General features: G+C 34.6%; 3 protein-coding genes across 4 annotated transcripts; 2 read left to right on the top strand and 1 right to left on the bottom strand.

Annotated features, from left to right (window-relative positions):
• Nucleotides 1-1,518: 1,518 nt before the first annotated feature.
• On the top strand, nt 1,519-5,613 carry LOC111503949 (uncharacterized). Its single transcript, XM_074184535.1, has 12 exons — nt 1,519-1,886; nt 2,158-2,414; nt 2,553-2,765; nt 3,014-3,226; nt 3,282-3,460; nt 3,542-3,697; nt 4,069-4,085; nt 4,326-4,492; nt 4,551-4,763; nt 4,819-5,028; nt 5,080-5,255; nt 5,408-5,613. The coding sequence occupies exons 2-12, from the start codon at nt 2,159-2,161 to the stop codon at nt 5,567-5,569; spliced, it is 1,962 nt and encodes a 653-aa protein (XP_074040636.1). The 5' UTR covers nt 1,519-1,886; nt 2,158; the 3' UTR covers nt 5,570-5,613.
• A 68-nt stretch (nt 5,614-5,681) lies between these two features.
• Nucleotides 5,682-14,622, bottom strand: LOC111503955 (bursicon subunit partner of burs). The gene is made up of 6 exons (XM_023158401.2): nt 14,489-14,622; nt 14,249-14,373; nt 12,861-13,023; nt 6,697-6,815; nt 6,507-6,632; nt 5,682-5,869 (listed from the first exon to the last, which is right to left on the bottom strand). Exons 1-6 carry the CDS (start codon nt 14,601-14,603, stop codon nt 5,729-5,731), a joined length of 789 nt encoding a protein of 262 aa, XP_023014169.2. The 5' UTR covers nt 14,604-14,622; the 3' UTR covers nt 5,682-5,728.
• Nucleotides 5,908-22,607, top strand: LOC111503952 (uncharacterized). Of its 2 annotated transcripts, none has more exons than XM_023158397.2 (9): nt 5,908-6,475; nt 9,344-9,671; nt 16,686-16,903; nt 16,967-17,262; nt 17,328-17,529; nt 17,693-17,756; nt 18,005-18,308; nt 18,411-18,790; nt 20,490-22,607. In XM_023158397.2, exons 3-9 carry the CDS (start codon nt 16,731-16,733, stop codon nt 20,835-20,837), a joined length of 1,767 nt encoding a protein of 588 aa, XP_023014165.2. In that variant the 5' UTR covers nt 5,908-6,475; nt 9,344-9,671; nt 16,686-16,730; the 3' UTR covers nt 20,838-22,607. The 2 variants fall into 2 exon arrangements, with proteins under 2 accessions (XP_023014165.2, XP_074040481.1); XM_074184380.1 differs by having other exon boundaries at nt 6,338-6,380.
• The last annotated feature ends 944 nt before the right edge of the window (nt 22,608-23,551 follow it).

Genomic DNA, 23,551 nt, shown 5'->3' with positions numbered 1-23,551 from the left:
TCAGTATTTCATCAGTTCGGACTTCAATTGTCTAATATAATATAAATTGATTTGATAACCCTGAAAAAAATCAAAAATATTAACCGAAAATAACAATTTTATTAAACAAAAAACTGAAATAACAAAGAAATAACATACAACAACAACCAAACAATCAAAAATTGAAATATTAATAAAAACTGAAAAATTTAAAAAATTATTTATTTTTAATTTTTATTTGTTTGGTTGTTGTTGTATGTTATTTCTTTGTAATTTCAGTTTTTTGTTTAATAAAATTGATATTTTCGGTTAATCTTTTTGATTTGTTTCAGGGTTATCAAATCAATTTATATTATATTATACAATGGAAGTCCGAACTGATGAAATACACCACGAAATATTGTCAATTCAAACGATGTAAATCAGATTATAACAAATATGAAGCAGTATTAGTTTTTTTGCCTTTTTTATATTATTCGACATGAAAGCGGTAGAGCTAAACAACGAAATTCGAATATTTCAAAAACAACCACTGATATTCTCGAACTACATGAAAACAACGTAAAACCTGTATTCGTTTTTATTGGTGTTACTGAAAGTCATTTGAAAATGAATGATGCCGTCATTTTTGCAGCTTCTGTTAATATTTATTTCTCATATCAGATATTATTTCAAAATTATCAACAAATTAGTTGCCTACTCTTCATGCAGATGGTACTTTGTACATGGGGGCCACCATAGGCGAGGCCGACAGAGGGCGCTAGTAGGTGTAAGGTCTTCTTCTTCTTTCTTTTTTTTTTCGATTCAGTGGCCTCAGCAACAGATGGCAGTTCGACATTTAAACATCAATGAGAGATGGGTGTTTGATTTTGACTTGTTTTAGGAATTTCAAGTTCATTTTGCAAGGTTTTTAGAACGTAAATTAGGTGTTAACAACAGGTTTCCTAATTGCTCAGGGCATCTGTGTCGGTGAAAAGCTCCGATCACAAATTTCCAAATAATAACATATCCTTGTCAAGTGGCTTATCCCGTTCAAGAAATATTTTACTCCGAATAATTACGCGCTGGCAATGGAATCTATTTGTGAAGAAAAAATGTCATTATTGAAACATGAAAAATATGATGTGTTGAAAAAAAAAATGATACTGAGATTAAAAAAAATAAAAACACTAATTTAAGAAGAATTAAAATATTTGCGACTTGAAATGATAATAGATAATTGAATGGATGGAATAATAAGTTTAGATCTACAATATGTAAACAATAGAAATTAAGATAGACCAGTTATCAACCGAAGGTCATTGTGGATACTAACAATCGAAACGTTGTGAAATAGTTTGATTTGAAATAATAATTCTTATTTTCATTTGACTGCATTTTTTCATCAATTATTCTCATTATATTTTCTTAATTTTACATTGTTCACATATAATTCTTGTTTTGACACTCTCCTTAGCGCCCTCTAACGGCAAGAAATTTACAATTGTTTTCAATGTTTCACAAATCTCCTCACAGATGGCAAAATATTTATCTTGTATATTAAATTATCAAAAGAACATTTTATTTTAAATTTATAATGATTTCTTCTAGATCCTGAGAGCCCCCCAAAATTGTCTGTGAAAAACTCTAGAGGTTTTTCTTTCATAATGTTTCTTTGCTTCTCATATTCTACACTTTGAAAAAATAGGTAGGCGTTTGAAGGTGAGAAGATTGTATTATGATAAGCAATATAATTCTCATTTTTATCAAATATTTGAAGATTACCCTTCCAGTCTTGTTAAAACAGTAACTTTCGCTTCGAACTGTCGTCAGTCGTCCTTGAGAAATCATCTACAAGAAAAACGCGTGTGTGAACATTAATTTTAAAACCTGCCGAGTGCCAACGCCTAGATATATCAGATTCAAAAGTAAGTAATAATAAAGAGAAATAATGTTATGAAATTACAAAATTAACACTATTACAACAACTATGAATCTATTTTTACAAACTTAAACTTTATCTCAAGATATTCTAAAGGAACTGCCATTTACACAATCTGCAGAGTTTAACACCAGTGGTGGTGCATGTATACTGAAAAAAGCTAACTTTCTCTTATTAGGTTATTTCTTGGTCGAGGGGCAATGTCACTGTATTGTGGATATTATCTATAATTCGTAGATGTCTTGATACAATTTCAGGATGCCCAACAAACAATCAGCAGAACGCATCTTCACGTTGTTTTTATTATTTTTTATATTTGAAAATAATGGCCAACATTTCAGTAAGAAAGAAATGGCTCCAAAAGTTGAACGAATTGAAGCAGTGGAACCGACGGAATTAGGTGAGGGACCTCACTGGGATGAAGAGACACAGAGCTTGTATTTTGTTGATATTTTCGGAAAATCCATCCATAAATATGTACCCTCAACGAACAAGCACACCAGTGCAGTTATTGGTGAGTTACAAGTTAATTAAAAATAAATTGTAATAGAGAATATTTACGAAATGTGACTTTTTAAAATGTTGGAATGTTCTCATTTGTGTTACAGGTCACTGATTATTCCTCATATTTCAATAAATACTTGTTTTTCAGACGGCGACGCCGTGTCTTTGATAATTCCAGTAAAAGGCGAGAAAGACAAATTCCTGATAAGCATCGGTAGAGAATTAGCTATAGTGACCTGGAATGGAGAAAGCGGAAAAGTTTCTGAAACTAAGAAAATATACGAAGTTGATGATAGGCCCGAAATTAGCGATAACAGATTCAATGATGGAAAGTGTGATCCTTCTGGAAGATTGTGGGCAGGTATTGTGAAAATTAGTTGTTAGGTATATCCAATTCAGTAAAAAAATAAACTTTTTACGTTTTTCCTAATAGAACTGTATATATTTTTTAAAACCGATTATTTCAGATATATTTCTTTAAAATAGAATGCAATATTTCATGAATTATTTCACAATATTCCATGTCTACGTAAAAGAAAACCAAAGGTTATTTTTTGGAATAACACAATCTTTTTACTTTGTCTTCAAAGGTGTATTTATTTTTGATAGGAACCATGGGCGGAGAACCAGTTAACGGTCAAGTGAAATTAGAAAAAGGGTCTCTATTTTCCTTTCGAAATAATAAAATCACCACTCACCTCACCAAAATTGGAATCAGTAACGGTTTGGCTTGGAACGAAAATTTAAAGAAAATGTATTACATCGACACCATCGCAGGCAGTGTAAACGAATACGATTTTGATATAGAAAACGGCACAATAGGTGAATTTATAAGTGGCTCTAGCGTCTCATTAGCTTTCACATTTGTTTATTCCAGCTAATGGAAAACCAATATTCACTTTAGCTAAGAACGGTATTGTCGGAGGTGCCGATGGTATGGCCATCGATACAGACGGAAACCTCTGGGTGGCCGTTTTTAATGGGTACAGGGTGATCAAAATCGACCCGAGAAAAGCAGATACTTTATTGGATAGCATCCAAATTCCGTCCAAACAGGTAAACTACGATATAATTGTACATTTGTACTACCGTTTGAAAAAAATCATCTCTGCAGAAATGCCTTGTGACTTATTTTAGGTTACATCTGTTGCTTTTGGAGGGCCTAATTTGGATGAACTTTACGTGACCTCTGCCAAATTCACCATCGATGGAGAGGAACTACCGCCACCAGAACATGGCGGAACATACAGGGTGACTGGAATAAAAGCTAAGGGTTATCCGGGTGTGAGAGTGGTACTATGAAAACACTTCGATTAATGTAATTAGGAATGAATTGAATAAAAGGAAGTTAATATTTTTTCTAGAGTCTTTTATCTTACCTTCTGAGAGTGTTTGTGTTGCATAGGAGGGAGGTATGAAATAGTTGCCTCTACATTTCTTCCTCGACCAATCAAAATCGAATCAACTGAACTGATGAATCTATTTTTATCAAAAGTCAAACTCTTGAATTCAACTGATCTCAGGTCGAACTTTGATAAGGAGAAATGAACGTTTCATAGAAACGTACTCTTTGATGAGCCTCTCTGATAGAGTTAATTTTACTGGTGATATCACCACCAGTAATGAAAATTAATTTCACCCTCATATATTTATGTCAAACGAAGAAATTCCAAATCAAGAAGTTATTCTATTTAAAAAAGACCTTCAGCGCTAAGTGAAAAGAAAAACTCTGAATTTGAGGACTGATTGTTATGCCGATTTATATTCCTTTGAAAATTGAGCAGTAAATTTGTATAAGCACAATCTTATCAAGTAAAAGTCATTCAATAGTCTGTGAAAAATGCTGATAAGATATTGGCAAACTAAACAAATGAAACATTGTGACTCGCATTCGAGTGTAGATTTTTGAAGGCCAAATCAGTGTCGACATGTCAAAATTCAATTTCGTCAGTATAAGTGAACCGTTAGATGTCGGAACGAGGATCCACTGGAATGAGGAGGAACAAAGTGTCTATTATGTGGATGTGCCTAATTCGATGGTGTACAAATACAATGTGAACACTAAACAAACAACAAAAGCTAAAGTCGGTAAGTACCCCGATCCTTCAATCAGGAATAAAATTTCAGGGTTGAGAGCATTTTGCAGGAACCGAACCTCTTGCCTTCATGTTTCCCGTCGAGGGCTCAAATACAAGATTCGTAGCAGGACTGGGGAGAAAATTTGTTTTCGTCGAGTGGGATGGAAAGAGCTCTTCCGTCTCCGAAGTAGAAACAATCGCAGAAATAGAAACAGAAGGGATGTTTAGACAAAATCGACTAAACGGCGCCAAAGTGGACCCATTCGGAAGGTTATGGGCTGGTAGGAATTACAGATACAACTTTTTGAAGATAACTTTCAAATACATATTTGTCAGGTACAATGGGACCAGCTGATAAAGATGGAAATACCATACCAAATCGCGGGTCGTTATATTGTCTGCGAAAAGGCGTTCTAACCAAACATATATGCAATATAGGAATTTCCAATGGATTAGCATGGAACACGAAGCAAAATAAAATGTATTTTGTAGACACTCTCAGTTCTGTTGTTTTTCAGTTTGACATATCGGATTCAGGAGAAATAAGTGAGCAAGCGTGATAACTTCGAAAAAATCCTACTTGTTGTTTCTGTACAGGTAATCGAACAGAGGTATTCAATTTCGAAAGAAATAATATAAGAGGGCTACCGGATGGTTTGACAATTGATACAGATGGCAACCTTTGGATATGTGCAATACACGGATCAACTATAGTTAAATTCAATCCAGAAAACGGAGAAGTTTTGGATACAATCGTTTTCCCAACAACGCAGGTGAGACAGGTTATAAATCGTTATTGTGTAGTTTCAATACTAGTAATTGTCCTTTGATCTATTTTGTACTTCGATACAAATATTTTTTTCGTTAATACTTATCTGATATTTATTGTTCAATATGACAAGATGACTTGTTTTTTTTATTTCAGCCAACTTCAGTGACATTCGGAGGCAATAATTTAGACCAACTCTTTGCAACAACAGCAAGAATTGAAGTCAAGGGCAAAATTCCTCCAGATCCTGCTGGAAAAACGTACCTTATATCAAATACTGGATGTTCTGGATATCGGGGAGATAAATACAAACCATAAATGTGAAACACTTGCTTTACTTAGTAAACTGTAAATTAATAGAATCATTGATTTGTATTTGAGTTTGAACACAGTATTGAACTGAATTAATCATTTCATAGTAAGAGAATAATCATTGAAGACATCGATTTTTTTATTGAAGAACAACCATGAACATTTTTAAAGCTGGTGGGATTTGAGGAAATGGCCAGACAGAGGAGTTTCGTCCGAGTATCCTGCTATTTCTTGGGGTATAACAGCGCTTTCTTCAACTCCTGTGCAAGGTCTGCACATACATTCCAGCGGAGCTTTTGTGGTGACCTGTGAAATGACATCATATTGTCAGTAAATCAGGTTTATAAACAAATTCAAATTTATTTGAAATTTTCATTTCAATAATAGTAAATTCTAATGACCTACGCCTATGCGTTTACAAAAATCGATTTAGGGCTAGACAGTGACATCTGTGAGTGTATTACTGAAAACTAAAGTCAGTTTGAGGGATGGAAGATTACAGATACCTACCATGGGTCCTAAGAAAAATAAGAGTTTTTTTCTATTGTTTGCTTATTATAATTATGCAAGGAGTGTTTTCAGAACTAAATTAAAAATAATCATTTCTACCAACTATCGCTAGGGAAATGTGAATGTAGGATTTAATGAAACCGTTCAAAAATGTCTTTACTCTGACATCTGTTGATAGTATTTAGCAACAGTAAAATAAAACGATTTTAACGCCTCTCAAGGTAATTTCTTGATCTATATTTTATTCATGCTTTCTTTTTTTGGCATTTGACATTGTTGTCAATAAATGTCCTTGCATATTGTAATCGTAAGTTCATTTTATAACTTTACCACGGATATTTTTTTAAATAAATTAAGTACACTCCAAAAATTATTGGAGACTGCGGAATAAGTATCGTATAGGTGAGTTTTTATTTATATAAAGTTTGCAAACCTTTATAAATTTCCTCTCTCCTGGCTTGGCTTTTGGACAAAACAGTGATACAGAAGCTTCCCTTTCACCTGATTCTTGGCAGCACATACAGGATCTTTCCATTTGCCAGATTTTGCTTCCAGACACCTGGAATGAGTTATAAAATTGTTGAGTGTTGCTCTTATCTTGAATAGTGGTATAAAAAAATCACCTGAATGTATGAAGCACATCTTCCTATGCAAGCAAAACTAGGAATTGGCTTCGGTACGCAACCGGGGTATTGTAATACGTGAATAACAGGAGTCACTTGACACTCGTCTGTTGTACTTGCTGCTTCTACCTGCGATGTGGCAGTTTTCAGTCTTGGGTCCATGCACATGTTTCCGAGAATTATGAAAACAAGAGTAACGTACCATAGTTTACTGATAACTGAAAAAGAAGTATGTTGCAACATCACTTATTTGAAGATGTGGGTTTTTATTGGAAACTAACCGATTTTATCAATATTACTGTATTATATTTATCTAAAATGAAATGTCATATATATTTAGCAGCTCCGACCTACCCCAAACACAACTTCTTGAGAACATTCCACACCGAATGGTCTCTCACTGAATAATTTACCTAAACTGTCAACCTTTTTATGTGTTTTCCATTTTTATAACATCTCTCTCCCTTCATTTTTAGTTTTTTCTCGGAAGCCATCGATATTTGCTTTTGTTTCATTTGATTTTTGTTTTTTCAAGGGTACAAGTTATGTGAATTCCATGTTCTATTCCTTAACACCCTTAGTTCCCCTGCTGAGCTCTCCAGGGGTTGATTATTGCCATGTCGCTCTATATGGGGTGTGTTTCCATTTTTTTTATTAGCTCAAAAGAAACATTTGAATCGTGTAATAGGTTATTGATTCTAAAGTAGCTGTTGAGTGTATAGATAAAATTGGATCTTTGGTAGACACATTTTTTCCTAGTGAAACCAATGAAATATATTCAAAAGTCGATGGATGAAAAAAAATTGTCTAAATAGGAATAAATCCTAATAACAAGACATATTAATATTATTAACAAGCATGTTACAGTTTATATCTGCCTATATACACACAATACACATACATATATACATACATACATACACATATACATAAATACAATACTAATTTATCAGCTAGAAATACCTGAAGCAAGTAAACAAAAAATAAAATGAAGTAAACATTTAGGAGAGTTAAGCAAAAAATTAGGTGGAACACTTGTGTGCAGGAAGCTAGGAGAGTAATTGAAAAAAAAACCTTAAGTCAGATATAGAGCTAACAAGTAAAAACATAGTTCAGGTGTATTACAAAAAAAAACAGCAGTAATTCAGTAGTAGTAATTAGTTCACATGGTAGAATAACTTCCAATTTGGGGTCATGTATTTTGACTAGAGTGTAAAAGTTTCTTTACGTGGTTCTTAACTTGACCAATAGATTCATAATAAATGTCGAGATTTTCACAGAGTTGACTGTAAAGTTTGCTCATTGCAACAACTGGTGACTTGAGTAATATGTTTGTTCTAGAATTTGGTAGATAAAAAGTCAGTTCATTTCTAGAATTGATTCGTGGAACATAAAAGTTGAAGTGGGAGAGTTGTTCGGAACAGTCAATCAGATTATTTACTAGTTTATAAATGAAAATTATAAGTAGTAGGTTCTTTGGTTTTGAAGTGATAATAGATTAAATTTATTCAGTAGTATTCTGTTGTCGATGCCTTGTTCAGGGTAAACTCTTTCTAGCTTGTAAGTAATATATTTCATGAAGCCTCTTTGTATAGACTCGATTTTGTTTATGTGGACATTGTATATGGGTGACCATATAAGGGAGGCATATTCCAGCCGAGATTTGACGTATGCATTGAAAAGAAACTTAGGGTTCTCCCGTAGAAACGGGATTAATTGAAAGAATTTGGGCTTAAATGGAAATCATTTTTTTGTATTTTTTTCTCTTCTAGTATTTCGAATACTTATTCGTATTACCATTGTCATTATTACTGTTTTATTCATTTATTATTCATTTATTATCATTATTGCCCGTAAGCAATACTATATCGTTTTTTTCTTTCAGTCATTCCTTTTCAAAGTTTTTGTGGATTATATCCTATGAATAAGTGTTTTGGCGTAGTCCTTCATGGATGGTATCACATATTATCCCAGTTGTACATTGACATTATCATGACTTTTGGCGCCATATTCATGTCCTCCGCTTGATATCTGAATATATATGTCAGAGTAGGATTCGGTTGAACTATCCATTCATCACTGAAACTTTGTATCACCTAATTACTTGTGATGATTATCAAAAGACCACATCCCTACTCTTTCATTAGGAGAACTGCGTTGAATTTGAATCTCCAGCGATTTGAATTCAACTTAAATTGCTATTTTCGCACAGGCACAGCTCTTAGAGCTCCTTAAAGATTTTCCTGTAGTGCTTGTGTTCAGTCCTTGACAAAACTCGGAAAAGTATAATAGGCTTAACTAGCAACATGAATTTTATTGAAATGAGTTTTGAGATTTCCCAAAACCATCTCCGACATATATGAACATAAACACACACTATCTGTTATTAATAAAAATAAAAAAATAATATTATTATTGTATGTTTGTGGATATTGTTGATCGTTATGTTATTTTTTGTGTAATTACACCTTTTTTACTATTCTTTTTTACTTATTATTTTTTTTTATCTAACAAGAAAAATAAATGACATAAAAAAGGTCGAGGCAGCTCTGCCTCGTGTTGGATTACAAATACTCCGTTTTTGAGCTACGGTTTCAACTATAAATTTCATTTTACAATTGTCATCACTTATTTTGTGCTCGTTTAGGATTTTGGTCATGACTGATGGACCACCGCAAATCCCTAAAATCAAAATCGAGTAAAGTCAAACGAGTCGACTCCAAAGAAATATCTTCCAACGTAGAACTGAGGACGAGGTACGACCGTCTTCTGAAAGAAAATTCTCAGTTGGATAGAGAAATAGAGGAACTGCAGAAGAGAGGAGTCAGTACCAATCTTCAGCCTCAGATGAAAGCTCTTCACGAGTACAATGAAATGAAGGATCTGACTCAGTTGGTGCTTGGGTATTTGGCTGACGCAGAGCATGTTACCATCAGAGAGTTGCACAAGAGGTTTGGATTGCCTATGGAATAAGGGTATGTAAATCTTTTTTTTTCAACTGAATAAACTGATACTAATAATTTTGAGTAAGTACTTTTTGAGGCGGGAAGAAGCTCATGTGTTCTGTCTTGTTTGTATTATGTTGTTGATGTGAATCAAATATAAAATTGGTATGAGAAGAGTCACTTGATACATTTCTGTAATTTCAGATGCTTCTGCTGTTTTACTTAAGTTTGGAATTTGTTAATGTATTCATATTTCCTAAACATTCGGTAGGCTTATATTTATTTCATCATCAGCACCTTTATTTTTATAAATATGCCTGAAGATTGCCAGTTTATGTTGATCTTGATATATACTTTTTGAATGGTTTTACTGATTAGGTACAGGACTATAAGTTTTCAATCATATTTTTGTTTGAGTAAATATACCAAATGAGACGAATAAGTCTACATCATTTTTAGAATCAAATTTCATACCATATCCTGAATACAAACTCTAGTCTAGTACAACAATTTTCCTCCTAACTCATATTTTCTGGTTTTCTTTATGTTGACTTTGATAATTCAAAGGTCGTGCAGTAAGAATCATAAAAGAAAATGGGGTATTGATCTCTAAGCGTCTAGCTCACCTGTTCAATCAGTCTATCACAACCGGCAAATTTCCATCACTCTTGAAGACGGCCATTATTATTCCCATTCACAAAAGTAAAGAAACATCAGATGTGACTAACTATCGTCCTATCGCTCTTTTAAGTATTTTCTCAAAAATCTTTGAGAAACTAGTTAACGAGAGAATGGCTAACTTTCTGTTGAATTTTAAGATTTTTACTGACTGCCAGCACGGTTTTCGTAAAGGCAAGTCCACACAGTCAGCTGCCTGTAGTTTTGCTGAAATCATCTATAACTCCCTAGATAATGGTATGCACGTGGCAGGAATATTTTTTGGCCTCTCACGTGCATTTGACTGTCTATCTTATGACTTTATTGAAACCAAACTTTTTAATCTAGGATTCAGGGGTGTATTTTTGTAATGGCTCAAACATTTTCTTTCAGACCGTACAATGTTGGTAAAAATAAAAGATACACTATCTGATCCTCAACCAATCAGTTCAGGAGTTCCTCAAGGCTCTGTCCTGGGACCGCTAATCTTTCTATTATTCGTCAATGATCTACCCAAATACTTCAACATCAACAACAATAGTCTCACTCTCTTTGCTGACGATACCTCGTTAGCGGTGTCAGCACACAGCCTAGAGGAATTAAAGTCATCAACGGAACGGTTTATAACACACTTCTTAGATTGGTGCAAGTTGAACAATCTGATTGTTAACTTGAATAAAACAAAATGTATCCATTTTAGTTCTTCCATCGGTCTTGATAAAGAGCCTACTGTCTTTGATATTAGAGGGGTGGAATTGGTATCAACGAATTTTACAAAATTTCTAGGTGTCTGTGTGGATGATTGCTTAAGATGGTCTGAACACATTACAGTCATTTGTAAAAAAGTTAACCAAGCGTACTATGTTCTCTCCAGAATAAAACATTTTATGCCCTTGCATGCCTTGCTGGACGTATATTATAGCTTGGTCTACAGCCATTTAAGCTACAATGTGGTTCTTTGGGGATATGCCACCAACAAAGATAGGGTGTTTATTTCCCAAAACGAAAATAATCAGAAAATTATTTGATATCCCATGGAGAGAATCGTGCAAACAGCACTTCATATCATATCAAATCCTGCCATTCCCTTGTATTTACATATTTAAATGCTTACTATACATCCACGATAATTTAACAAAATATAACACAAATTCTTCTTACCACAGTTACTCAACCAGAAATGGAAAATTGTTAAGTATTCCTAGACACAGATCCTCTAAATTTGGACAGTCACCCAAATATATGGGAATAAAATTATTCAATCACTTACCTGATCACTTTAAAACCATGAGTTGGATGTCATTTAAAAGAGAAGTTGAAAATTTGCTCCTGTCTAAGGCTTATTACAGTGTCAGTGAATTCCTTTTAGACGACTTTCGCTGATTGCGGTCCAGACTTTCATCCTGATTTTATTATTTTATTATACATCCAATTTTGACTAATCTTGTTTTTTTTTTCTTTATATTTTATACATTTTTATACTTTAAAACTACTGAGATATTTTATCTCAATGTATGTTTATTTTCTTTATACTATTTTAGCGTGTTGTACTGACATGTCTTATACGTTGTTAACGTCTCAAAGGATAAATAAATATTATTATTATTATTATTCCTGTTGAAGTAGCAGAAACATTTCCAAAATGGGCAAACCATTATTATTATTATAGTTCTGTATTGAAGTACCACAAACATAGTCATCTTTTCATCATGAGGAAATACATAAATATAGTCTGCTTCATATATAATGTTTTATTTGTATGAGGTCAATACTTGATATAATTTTAATGGTTCAATATTTTCTGATTTTTGTTTGAACATAAGTTTCTCTCTTTTTTCCCTTCACACATAATTCCAATAGAATAATTCCTAATTCAAATGGAAATGAAGAATAATGAAATTTTTAAAACATGTTTTGCTGTTTGCTTTGAATTCTAATAAAAATTGAAAAAATACCAATTTATCATTGGTCGTTATCATTTTCATCAAATTGATTTTATATTAAAAACTGAATAAAATTTCAATTTCACATAAATTCAAGTTGCTCAACAAAATGTTTTTCACATGATTTATTGTGTGTCTGAGATGTCATTACTGTTTTTCCTTAGGATTTTTTTGTAGTTTAGCTCGAGGAAATAATCTATTCTTCAACTACATACACATTTGCTGTTTTTAACATTGAACAGAAATTACACAACGGATAATAATACATCGTTTTATTGTGGCAAAATATTTCTTTACACTTTATTTTCAGATCACAAGCATTTTATAAATTTACAAAAAAATCACATCAAACTAGTTTTGCATAATTATAGTTGTTAACAAATGTTTTCAGTTGGACATAGTTTCTGCAAAGAAAAATCTACTATCGATTTTACAACAGGATAAAAAAACATTACATGGGCCTTCCAAATAGTACATCTAATTTGCAGGAAAATAATTGCACCAATGTAAAAGTTGATGAAAATATAAAATGTGCATTTCACATACAACAAATCACATAAAGAATCTGCCCTCAGACGTAAGTAACTTCAAACTAACCGCTGAAAATATTTCTATCTACTAAAATCACCACATTTGAAACATTTGCATTCTGAAGGCTCTCGCAGTTTGATGTCCATGGCGTTGTCTCCTTCTCCAGTCAACCTGACACCATCTGGGTCGTAGCAGTGAGATAGGGTTATGATTCTTTCCCTGAGGAAGCTTTCTCGACAGCAGTAGCACTCCTGAAAATAAAATATCAACAATGATAAATGCTGTATCACTCAAAGAATCAGGTCTTGTTGGCAAAGCCGTAAATGTTTTTCGTACGCTATAAAACTAGTTCTCAAAGGCAAATGTGGTTTTATGAGAAATAAAATTGATTTGATTGACTCGACCGTTACTTGGTGAAGATCCATAGTAATTTCAAAAGCTACTGTGATAGGGAAACATGTGATATTTTTGAAGATGAAGTTTGTGAAGATCAAATCCCTAGGTGTAGTTTGGAAAAAAGTAAATGTGGTTGTCCAAATATACATGTGAATTAACAATAACATAAGAAAAAAAGGTTTTATTCTGAATAGAATACGTCTCAACAAATTAATACATATATACAATTTTATCCAAACACATATAATACATATGTAGACTGAAAAGGAATGTTACAACATGAGACAATATAAGGAAAACTCAAAATATTGAAAATGCAACATAACAGACTTTGTCAAACAGTATAAACATTTTTTTGAAATAAATTAGAAAAAAAATCCCTGTAAAACTCTTCTAAACTATAATAGGGTCTATCATATCTCCAATAATTTAAATGTGGCCAGGTGAATGACTTTATCTTTTATCTTTATCAGCAGAAGTAATATTAGGTCATTAGTTTCACAAAGGAGGAAATTATTAGAGTAGCCGCTACATATAATTTTATGTTCGTTGATCAAGTGGACTGTGTCTAAAATAAAAATTCCAAAGACTGTCAAAAACCAGGGTTTAGAGGAGTCTTCTCTTTCGGCATCGCAGTTGAATCTTATAGCCCTATATATAATATTGAAAACAATCTGCAATTAAGTTTTGCAACATGCTCCACAAAAGACAATTCCATACTTCAAATGCCCTGTTTTCATTCATCGTGTCAACTCCCTTTGTTGAAAATGGCAATAAAGCAGCTGAAAGATATGAAGTTTGTTTTGGAAACACAAAATCTGCCTGTGAGATAATTCTCAAAACTAATTTCAAAGATGCCATAGTCCCGGAGTTGATTCAGCTGTATTCCGTGGTCTACACAGTCAAAAGCTTTAGCGAAGTCACAGAAAACTGTTGTTGATTTCTCTTTGTTATTAATATTTCCATAAACGTTCTACTAAATCATAAATAGGTTTCTTTTAAACGTTTAAATGTTTTTTTGGCTTTAATACGATGTCAGTTATAAACATGTGAGAATCTTCATCAGACAGTCACCCTTACCTTCAGAAATCCCGTTGGAGTGATAACGGAGGGTTGAACTTGACTTTTGCAAGACCCTTCACATTTGTTAACAGCTACTTCACCATTACAAGTCCTTTGCAATCGGCCAAGCTCATCGTATTCCTCTGTAATCAAACAAACCATTTAATTATATCTCATTTCATAATCAACTTCTCAAGCATAGACTTTGTGAAATGAAATGTGTCTTTATGCAAGACGTCTATTTAAACAAATACCTACCCTTTGTTAAATGAATTTCCGAAGGCAACGTTTCACAGGTTTCTTCTGACATGTCATTGAGACAGTATACAAAACTAACAGCCATTGCTCCAAAAAACACTGTATAAAACAACATCTCTCCTCTGTATCTCGGAGTTGACTGAGCTGAAACCCAGTGAATGCTCTCTTTTATATAGTGAGTTGGGGAATGTAATTTTGACCATATTTATAATATCGGATTTTATCCACTGTATCAAAATATCTCGATAAATTTTAATGTAGGACATTCCAGATCAGTCATCAGAAGTTTTTTCTTTTCACCTGCTAATTCTGTAATTGGTTATCAGTTGAATGTATTTTGGAGGGGCGGAAAGAAAAATGACCGGAATGGCTGTTGACCCTAAAATTCCGAGCAGAATCCCTGTGGTTTGGACAAGTTAAGTGTTTTATGTTAATGTGGTCTGGACACTTTATGTTTCACGCTACTGTGGAATTGCTTTTGGATGTTCATAGGAGTTTTTTTGTGATAACGCTTTTCCATATGATGTCGCTGAACACTGAGGGATCTAAAATTTCATTACAGACATTGAAAGTTGAATCAATATATTATACAGGGCATGAAAAATAGATTTGTTTTGTTTTCATAAGTTCTGTTTTAATATATTCTGCAACCTACTTCTATGACATGCATGCAAACAAAAAATAAATATAGTTTGAAAAACTAAAAAACATGCATTTGAAGAACATCGAACTAAGAAGATAAGAAGATATTTTTTTGTTAATAAGTTTAAAACAATAACGAACGAAAAATGCTAGTATTATTGTTGACAAAAGCGACGAGCGATTGATATAAAAAAAATATGGCATAAAGCGCCCACGCTTTTTTCACAATAAAGCTAATATTTTTCATTCGTTATTGTTTCAAGCTTATTAAAAAATATATATTTTTAACTTTTCAGTTCGATGTTCTTCAGAAGCGTGTTTTCTATTTTTTGAAACCCTATTTATTTTTCATTTTTTAGTTTCGTATGCTATAAAAGCGTGTTTTAGTTTCTTCAAACTTTATTTATTTTATCTAAACCTTGGGATCAATCAGCTGTATATTGTTTAGAAAAATGATCGTTGATATTTTCCAATTCCGGAGAGGGAGTCTGAAAATCAGCTACCAAGCCCAAGGCAGCAGGCGCGCGTGTTAAAATACTTTTTTCAAATGAAGAAATACATATAAAGTGAATTTGAATTATATAAAGGAAGTTACCTACAGCGCCATCTGCCCGCGAATAGATCAAGCAATGTCTATATATATATCAAGGATGTTGCGTACAGCGCCATTTGCCCGCGAATAGATCAAGCAATACTATCTATATATCAAGGATGTTGCGTTCAGCGCCATCTGCCCGCGAATAGATCAAGCAATACTGTCTATATATCAAGGAGGTTCTGTACAGCGCCATCTGCCCGCGGATAAATCAAGCAATAATGTCTATATACCAAGGAGGTTGTATACAGCGCCATCTGCCCGCGAATAGATCAAGCAATAATGTATATACCAAGGAGGTTGTATACAGCGCCATCTGCCCGCGAATAGATCAAGCAATAATGTATATACCAAGGAGTTTGCATACAGCGCCATCTGCCCGCGAATAGATCAAGCAATAATGTCTATATACCAAGGAGGTTGCGTACAGCGCCATTTGCCCGCGAATAGATCAAGCAATAATGTCGATAATTCTGTCAAATACAGATCTCGAGAGTTACAAGCAAACAAACATACATACAGGTGAAGCTAATGAAATCGTGTTAGAAAACACAATCCAGACATTCAAATTTTCATTAAATTCTCAGTCCAACTGATGAAGCTACCGTGTATCAATATGCATTTCAGATAAAAATAATTGTGAACATTCTATAATTCTGTATCTGTAAAGTAGGGAGGGTAATTGTAGGCTCACAGCACTTAGGCCACATCCTCCTGAGGAGTTGTCCTTCTAGGCTAGGTCATCGTCCATCCTGTCCTTTCCAGGCAGGTGGGCAGGTCTCTAGGAGACATCTCCTTCATATCTATATTCTGTAATTGTTTTCATGGATAGTAATAAAATCATATTTAATCAAAGCCTGCTTTTGTTCACTGAACACTGTTTTTTGTATTCCACTATTGCAAACAAACGAACAATCCCTTCTACTTTTGAAAGGTCAGTATATTTCCTATAAATTTCAGATTTTTCATCTGTTGAACTGCTCAGTCATTAATCTGCTACTCACAATGTCAGACTCATCAGAGGACACCGTCATATCCGACGTGGATAACATTTGCAGGGATTTCGCAAGAGGAGTGTGCGAACGAAAATTCTGCAAATATAAACATGAACACGAAGCTAAACCTCTCTCTTTCTGTCACGATTTCCAAAACTACATCTGCCAAAGAGGATATTGCAAGTATGTGAAACAGAAATAGTCCTTACCGTTTTTAGTGGTCAAAACTCTACTCATTTTTTCAAGGTTCATCCACTGCTCTGCAGGAGAAGAAGAAGAGTACAAACTAACAGGTAAAATGTCTCATCAGATCCTCGTGGAGGCAACGAGGAAGAACCAACTACCTGGCAGGCTCCCGATATGCTTCAAATTCCAAAAGGGCCAGTGTCGTGGAGTCGGTTGTCAATTTATTCACATGTCCAAAGAACAGGAAGCAGCAGAAATCTGCAACATTGTCCAGAAACACCCTCACAGTCCCACCACTGTTCTCCTGAATAATAACCTTGAAGAAACTCAGTTGATCCCGATAGAGAATTTGAATGGTAAATGGCATTTGGCAGTGGCCCCGAGGTTGAACCCTGCGGGATATGACGCATTATTTTTTTAGGTTGCACAAGAAGGCCGGGTGTAAGCTTCGACGAATACGCAGGCGAAGGTCTTCCATTTGTTAAAAGACGGCTGTTAACCACGGCAGAGCAGGAATTCGTACCTTGCGAGGTTTTGGAGACGAACGGAGTCGCAAGGTCTGTTTTTAAGGGCTACTTTGCTGGAAATCCGCCCTCGCCGATGTTAAGCAGAGTAGATGCCAGGTACATATCTTGAGCAGATTTATGAGATTTTTGAAAACGTATACTCCTGGGTGTCAGAAAAATAAACAATTTTGTTAATTTATTCGGCCAATTGCATTAGTAGTTCTGAGAATCATTTAAAACTGGAGTCATACATCCTTCTGATATATCTCATGGGTTGTAGGACAATCATGTTGGAAGAAGAAAATGGATTGTTACACAAGGAAATAGCAAGGCTCAAAAAGCAGGTAAGATAATCTGATCATGTTCATTTATTAATTCATTAATTTGCTTTGAGAATTTTGTCGAAACATGATAGAAACACACTTCATTGTGATTGAAGGAAGGTTTGACTGAATATTGGTAAAATAATCGCAACTGACAGTTATTTTAAATATATAGGCAAATCGAAATCAAATTGTAAACTTGAATGCTTATTGATTTTTGATTATAGTATCCGTAATTACTTTTCAATTATTCGAACGTTTTCTTCGAGGTGTCTGACCTGACGGCCACCAACGAATTCCTGTTGGACCAGAACGCGAATCTGCGCGTGTCAGGCAAACGCAACGGCACCGTCAACGTGCCGGCCGTCACCATCACGAACACCAACTCGCAGCAGCAGGCCCAGCAGATGAACAGGACCGTTATAGCTAGCGTCGCAACAGTTCCAGTCTCTCTTGCGACTGTGTCCACCTGCAATCCGGTCTCTGGGAACCATTCGGTCTCCATAGCTGGCTGCCCAGCCGTCAGCATCGCTTCCCCGGGACAGCTCTTGACGAACAGTCAGCAGATACTGGGTGAGTTGAATGATAGTAACAAATATGAAGTTTTGAAAAGAATTCCTGTCGAAATTTTTGGGGATCGCCAACTTCTTGGTTATTATTATTCCAAACTTTCAGTAACGACGAACCCAACTACCCAACTAGCCATAGCGAACAGCTCCCAAGCTCAGCTCGCCATCGCCCAGCAAAACCTCGCCAACAACCTGGCTCAGCAGGCTGCGCAGCCGCAGCTGACCTCGCAAGCTCAGCAGCTCGCACTGGCCACTACCACGCAGCAGCTGACGTCCCAGGCGCAGCACATGGCGAATCAGCAACTGGCACTCGCCGCAACCCAGCCCCAGCAGCTCGCGTCGCAGACTCAGCAGATGGCTCTCGCCAGCAATCAGCAGGCGCAGCAACTCGCGCTCGCCAATACCAATCAGCAACTGACGTCGCAGGCGCAGCACCAGGCACAACAGCTCGCCTTAGCAACAACTAATCAGCAGCTCACCTCACAGGTATGTTGTGAACCATTTTTAAATTCAAAATTAATGCTTCTTTTATATTGTTTACTCTACTTGCACACTAATTTGTACCAACTGTTTGTAACTTGTCACAAATGTATATTCATATCAAATAAAAATCTATCTACCATGTCAAGTACTTGTAGAAGTAGTTAATATCATTATGTTTTTCTTGTGGGTTTGACGATAGTTAATTGACAACACTGTACAATTAAGCTCAACTTTATTTCACTTCTACACTGACTATACAACACAAACACTTCAAATGAAACTTCAGACTAATATTCAAATGTCTACTGCCTTATTGAGTCACTTCGTACCGCACTTTCAACTAGACTTTCCCGATCTGCCTGTTGGTAGTGTTTATATATCGTAATGGAATTCTCTGGAAGCCGAGAGGGAAGTCTCTTGAAGCGACGCGACACCTAGAGGGATCGAGAAATTCAAGTCGAGTTGAGCGCGACCTTGGCCAGGTCACAATCTATTGACGAAGGCCAGTGGCGGCCGGCGTTATTTTTTTCAGGGGATGATTTAAAACAATAATGGTAATAGTAACTTCAATGATCCAAAGAAACATACATGTTTATATAGGGAATAATAATAATGTTTATTGTCATAAGATCCAAGAGAAGATTGAATATCGTTTAGAATACTGACTCAGTTAGTCTAGACAGGCCTGAAGAAGCTGTTGTATAGCGAAACACGTGTTGCATTTCTGTATAACTGTTTAGTGAAATTCTTACAATGAAGTGTTTCTTAAATAAAATTAAAAGATAAGAACAGCTAACAGGAATAAACTACAATGTCAGGCTATAAATAGAATCTGTTGAAAGTCTGTTTTTCGGTTAAGCAGCTTAAAAGTTGAAACTTATGCGAACTGAGGATTGACGAGGTCTTAGTGTGTGATTCCAAGCAATAGGGAGGTACATCTTCTGTTTTTTATAATGAGAAATGATAGTTCAATACAAAAATAATTTATGAGTAGGCAACCATTCTAACGAGTTCAACATATCCCTTATTGAAACGAGTGGGACAAAATAAAATAATTCTCATTGCTCGATTTGCGATTTTTTTAATCGATAACCCTCATTTTTATTTAGAAAATATATTATTTGAGAGCAGCAAGTTAAATGGTTCAATATAACAGTGTAATTAATTATAGTTTATGACCATTTTGTTGAATAACTGGAACATCTGTGAAGGATCCCAATTTTTGTTGATAATATAACACCTAGATATTTAAACGTGTCTACCACCTCAATTAATTCATTACTAATGTTTATGCGATGCTGGCCTTTCATAAGCTTTTTTACCATACTTTTTTGAAATCCACTTTCAGTTAATTTGCATAACACCATCTATAAATATTTTCCAATTTCTCATTGATTTACCTCGTTCAAACCTGAAAATTATAGACATGTATCATCGGAAAACAAGTGAATTGAACATCTCTCACCACTAACCATTATACATCAATATAATGTAAAAGAGGTCTAAGTACACTTCCTTGTGGTACACCTTGATTATTTTTTATTTCATCAGATAGTACTTTGTTCAAACTCAGTCTCTGTCTTCTTTTGTCAACACCAGCCATGCTTGACGATTATTTTCCAAAACTGATCTTCATTTGATTATGTTTATATACTTTCTTTGTTTAAAATCTTTTTGTGATGGTTGATTTATTTTCATGTAGGCACAGCAGCTGGCTCTGGCGAGCACGAACCAACAGCTCACTTCGCAAGCACAGCAGCTCGCACTAGCTAGTACGAATCAGCAACTAACCTCTCAGGCGCAGCAACTAGCGATGGCGACCACCACCCGTCAACTGGCAGCCGTCACGAGCGTTCCGCAGCAACTCGCGTTGGCCAGCACGAACCAGCAACTGATTGCGCAGCAAAATCTTGCCTCGGAGCTGCACCGCAACAACCACCAGATGAACGCCATCGCAACATCGCAAGCCATCGCGATGTCGAACGCCTCACAGCCGATGGTCTCCTATCCGATCATGACGCAGAGCATCAATCATGCGTTGACGCATTAGTTGGCGGCGTCGTTTCCCTAGTGACGCGCGAACGGGTTCAGTTTCACAGGTTTCTCTGACGAGATCTAGGTGCGTATGCAGTGAGAACTCTGTGAGAGTCTTGTCGTAGAGATTGAGTAGTTTGAAAGTGAGCTTCACTGAAAATCGACTACATTCCGGGTTATACTCGCCGCCGAATATTGAATTACTGAGAAACAATACTCAGGTTAGGCAGATACTCTAAATTGTGGTAGAAAACTGAACGCTAGCCAAGGATTGCTTTGTCTGATGGAACAGCGATCCAAACTTTTAAGAATTTCTTTGATTTTGAAAATTGAAGTCAGCTTTTGGCACGTGATGTATACCAAAAAGTTTCGTATCAACTCATGATTCGCAATTTGGGTTTGTCGAAATGTTTTTCTCTCCTACGAAAACATCCACTTCAGCAGAAATTTCAAGCACTGATTACTCTCCCATGCAAGAGAAATTAGTGATAACGAAAAATGTCACCTTAACCAATTGTGTTTTTTCGTTTTTTAACTCTCTGAAGTGTATGACAAGACTAATTTTCTATTACAAAGTTGGAATTCATATTTTGTTCTCAAAATCAGCCAGTTACAATTTGAGTTTCATAAATTCCTGACTTTTTAGTACAACATTTGCAAATGAACTCATTTCAATAAGAACATTAGATTTTTTGGTCTTGAGAAAAGTAAACTAATAATGAAAAAATTATTATTTCATTTAGGTTGATGTGTAGAATTTGGAATATCTGACAAAAAATGAATCTATCAACATTTTTCCCTAACCAGACAAAAAATGTTTATCTCTTGACATGCGTTTAGTCAGTATCATCTCTTGATGATGCTAACTTGGTTGTTGAAACGCAGGTCAAGAGACTACTTTTTTGGTTATTGTGAGGGGAAAATTGTTTTTAATAGATTTTATTTGAGATTCAACATTTTTGACACTCAGTCAAGTCATTAATAATAACGATTTATTTTGCCAAGGAACATATATGTCTACAGTAGAGAAAAAACTATTCAAAACTATGTAGTTGGTCCATGAATGAATAAATTTCTTTCTTTCTTTTTTTCTATAACATATGAACAGATAAAATACAACAATATCATATAATTTTGCCAAATAGCAATGCTTGTCACAAAAATTTGAATTCAAGTTCTATTTACCCTCTACTGCAAAGTTGATCCTGTACCAGGGGTTGAAAAATATGTGATTGAAAACAAGTCCAGAAATGAATAGATTTCCCAGCAACTTTATAAATTCTAACTTTCTAAGTTATAAACGGTACTAATCAAGCAGTTTTCCCAATACCAGAACTGCAGTACTTTTGTGGAAGCGTGTTTCATCAACCAGGTTGACATCAACATGGTTGGTTCTGGTATCTGTATGAAATGCTTGGTTTTAATTAAAAAAAGTTCATGTCACACTATCACCTTAAATGAATCTGAAGTATCAATATTAAATTTGAATCAAATTTCCGGTTTCGAATGTTGGGATTTTGTATTTTGCTCAAGATTAGCAAATGTTCATGTAATTTGTAGATTTTCATTTGGTTGTTGCAGTTGGCTGATTTTGATTTTCATTTTTTAGTAGTTTTGACCAATTTTCGTTTATTTAATTAAATAACGACTTTTTGCATTATTGAGATTTTAACTTCATCACGAGAAAAGCTGATTTTGTCTGTACATGTTGAAATAATTTCTTTTCCAAAGCGGTAGTTTGATTAGGTGTTGAAGAATTACCTTATTGTGACATTTTTTTTTATTACATGGCAGATAAGGCACTAAATAACACAAAGTCGTAGGAAACTTATTAAGAATCTATTCAATCATAAGAATAGTACAAATATTCAAAAATAAAGTGGACTTTGTTTCAATTTTGAATTAGTAAAGAGAAGTCAGTTTCACTGATTCTGTTCCATAATTTAAAGCTACAGCTCAAAGAAAAACAATTCAAATACTTATTTGAATATACTAAAAAATATTTCAGTACTGTTGAAATTCTGTAGGATTAATTATATGTAGAAATATATTCATATGTGAATGTGAATATTTCGTAGGTCCTGTACATATAGTTTAACAATAAGTAATTATTTTAGATTTTTATTGATGAAGCATCGATATATATTTTTAAAATAGCTTCTTAGAATATAATGAACTGGTTATTTATTAAAAGTATTTCTTCTATATCCTGTAAATAAAGAAATATAGAATTTAAGAACAATTTTTTTTATTACACTCAATATTCTGATAATGTGGGCACTGGATATACAAAAAATATGGCACAAAACGCCCACGCTTTTTTCACAATAATACTAGTATTTTTCGATCGTTATTGTTTTAAACTTATTAAAAAAAATATTTTCAACTTCTTAGTTCGATGTTCTTTAAATGCATGTTTTATAGTTTGTTTAAACTATATTTTTATTTTCATTTGAAAAATTCATGAAGGAGATTAAGCACAGCGCCATCTGCCCGCGAATATATCAATGAGGTAACGTACAGCGCCACCTGCCCGCGAATAGATCAATGAGCGTACAGCGTCATCTACCCGCCAATATATCAATGAGGTTACGTACAGCGCCATCTGTCCGAGAATAGACCAATGAGGTTACGTACAGCGCCATCTGCTCGCAAATGAATCAATTAGGTTACGTACAGTGCCATCTGCCCGATAATAGATCAAGGAGGTTACGCATAGTGCCATCTGTC

This window comes from Leptinotarsa decemlineata, unplaced genomic scaffold (genome assembly GCF_025532065.1).
Source record: "Leptinotarsa decemlineata unplaced genomic scaffold, Ldec_3_MD MMD2_P_RNA_scaffold_1, whole genome shotgun sequence".
In the NCBI taxonomy this organism is placed as follows: Eukaryota; Metazoa; Arthropoda; class Insecta; order Coleoptera; family Chrysomelidae; genus Leptinotarsa; species Leptinotarsa decemlineata.
Note: the sequence above shows the minus strand (reverse complement) of the source record. Positions and strands in the feature narration are given on the sequence as shown.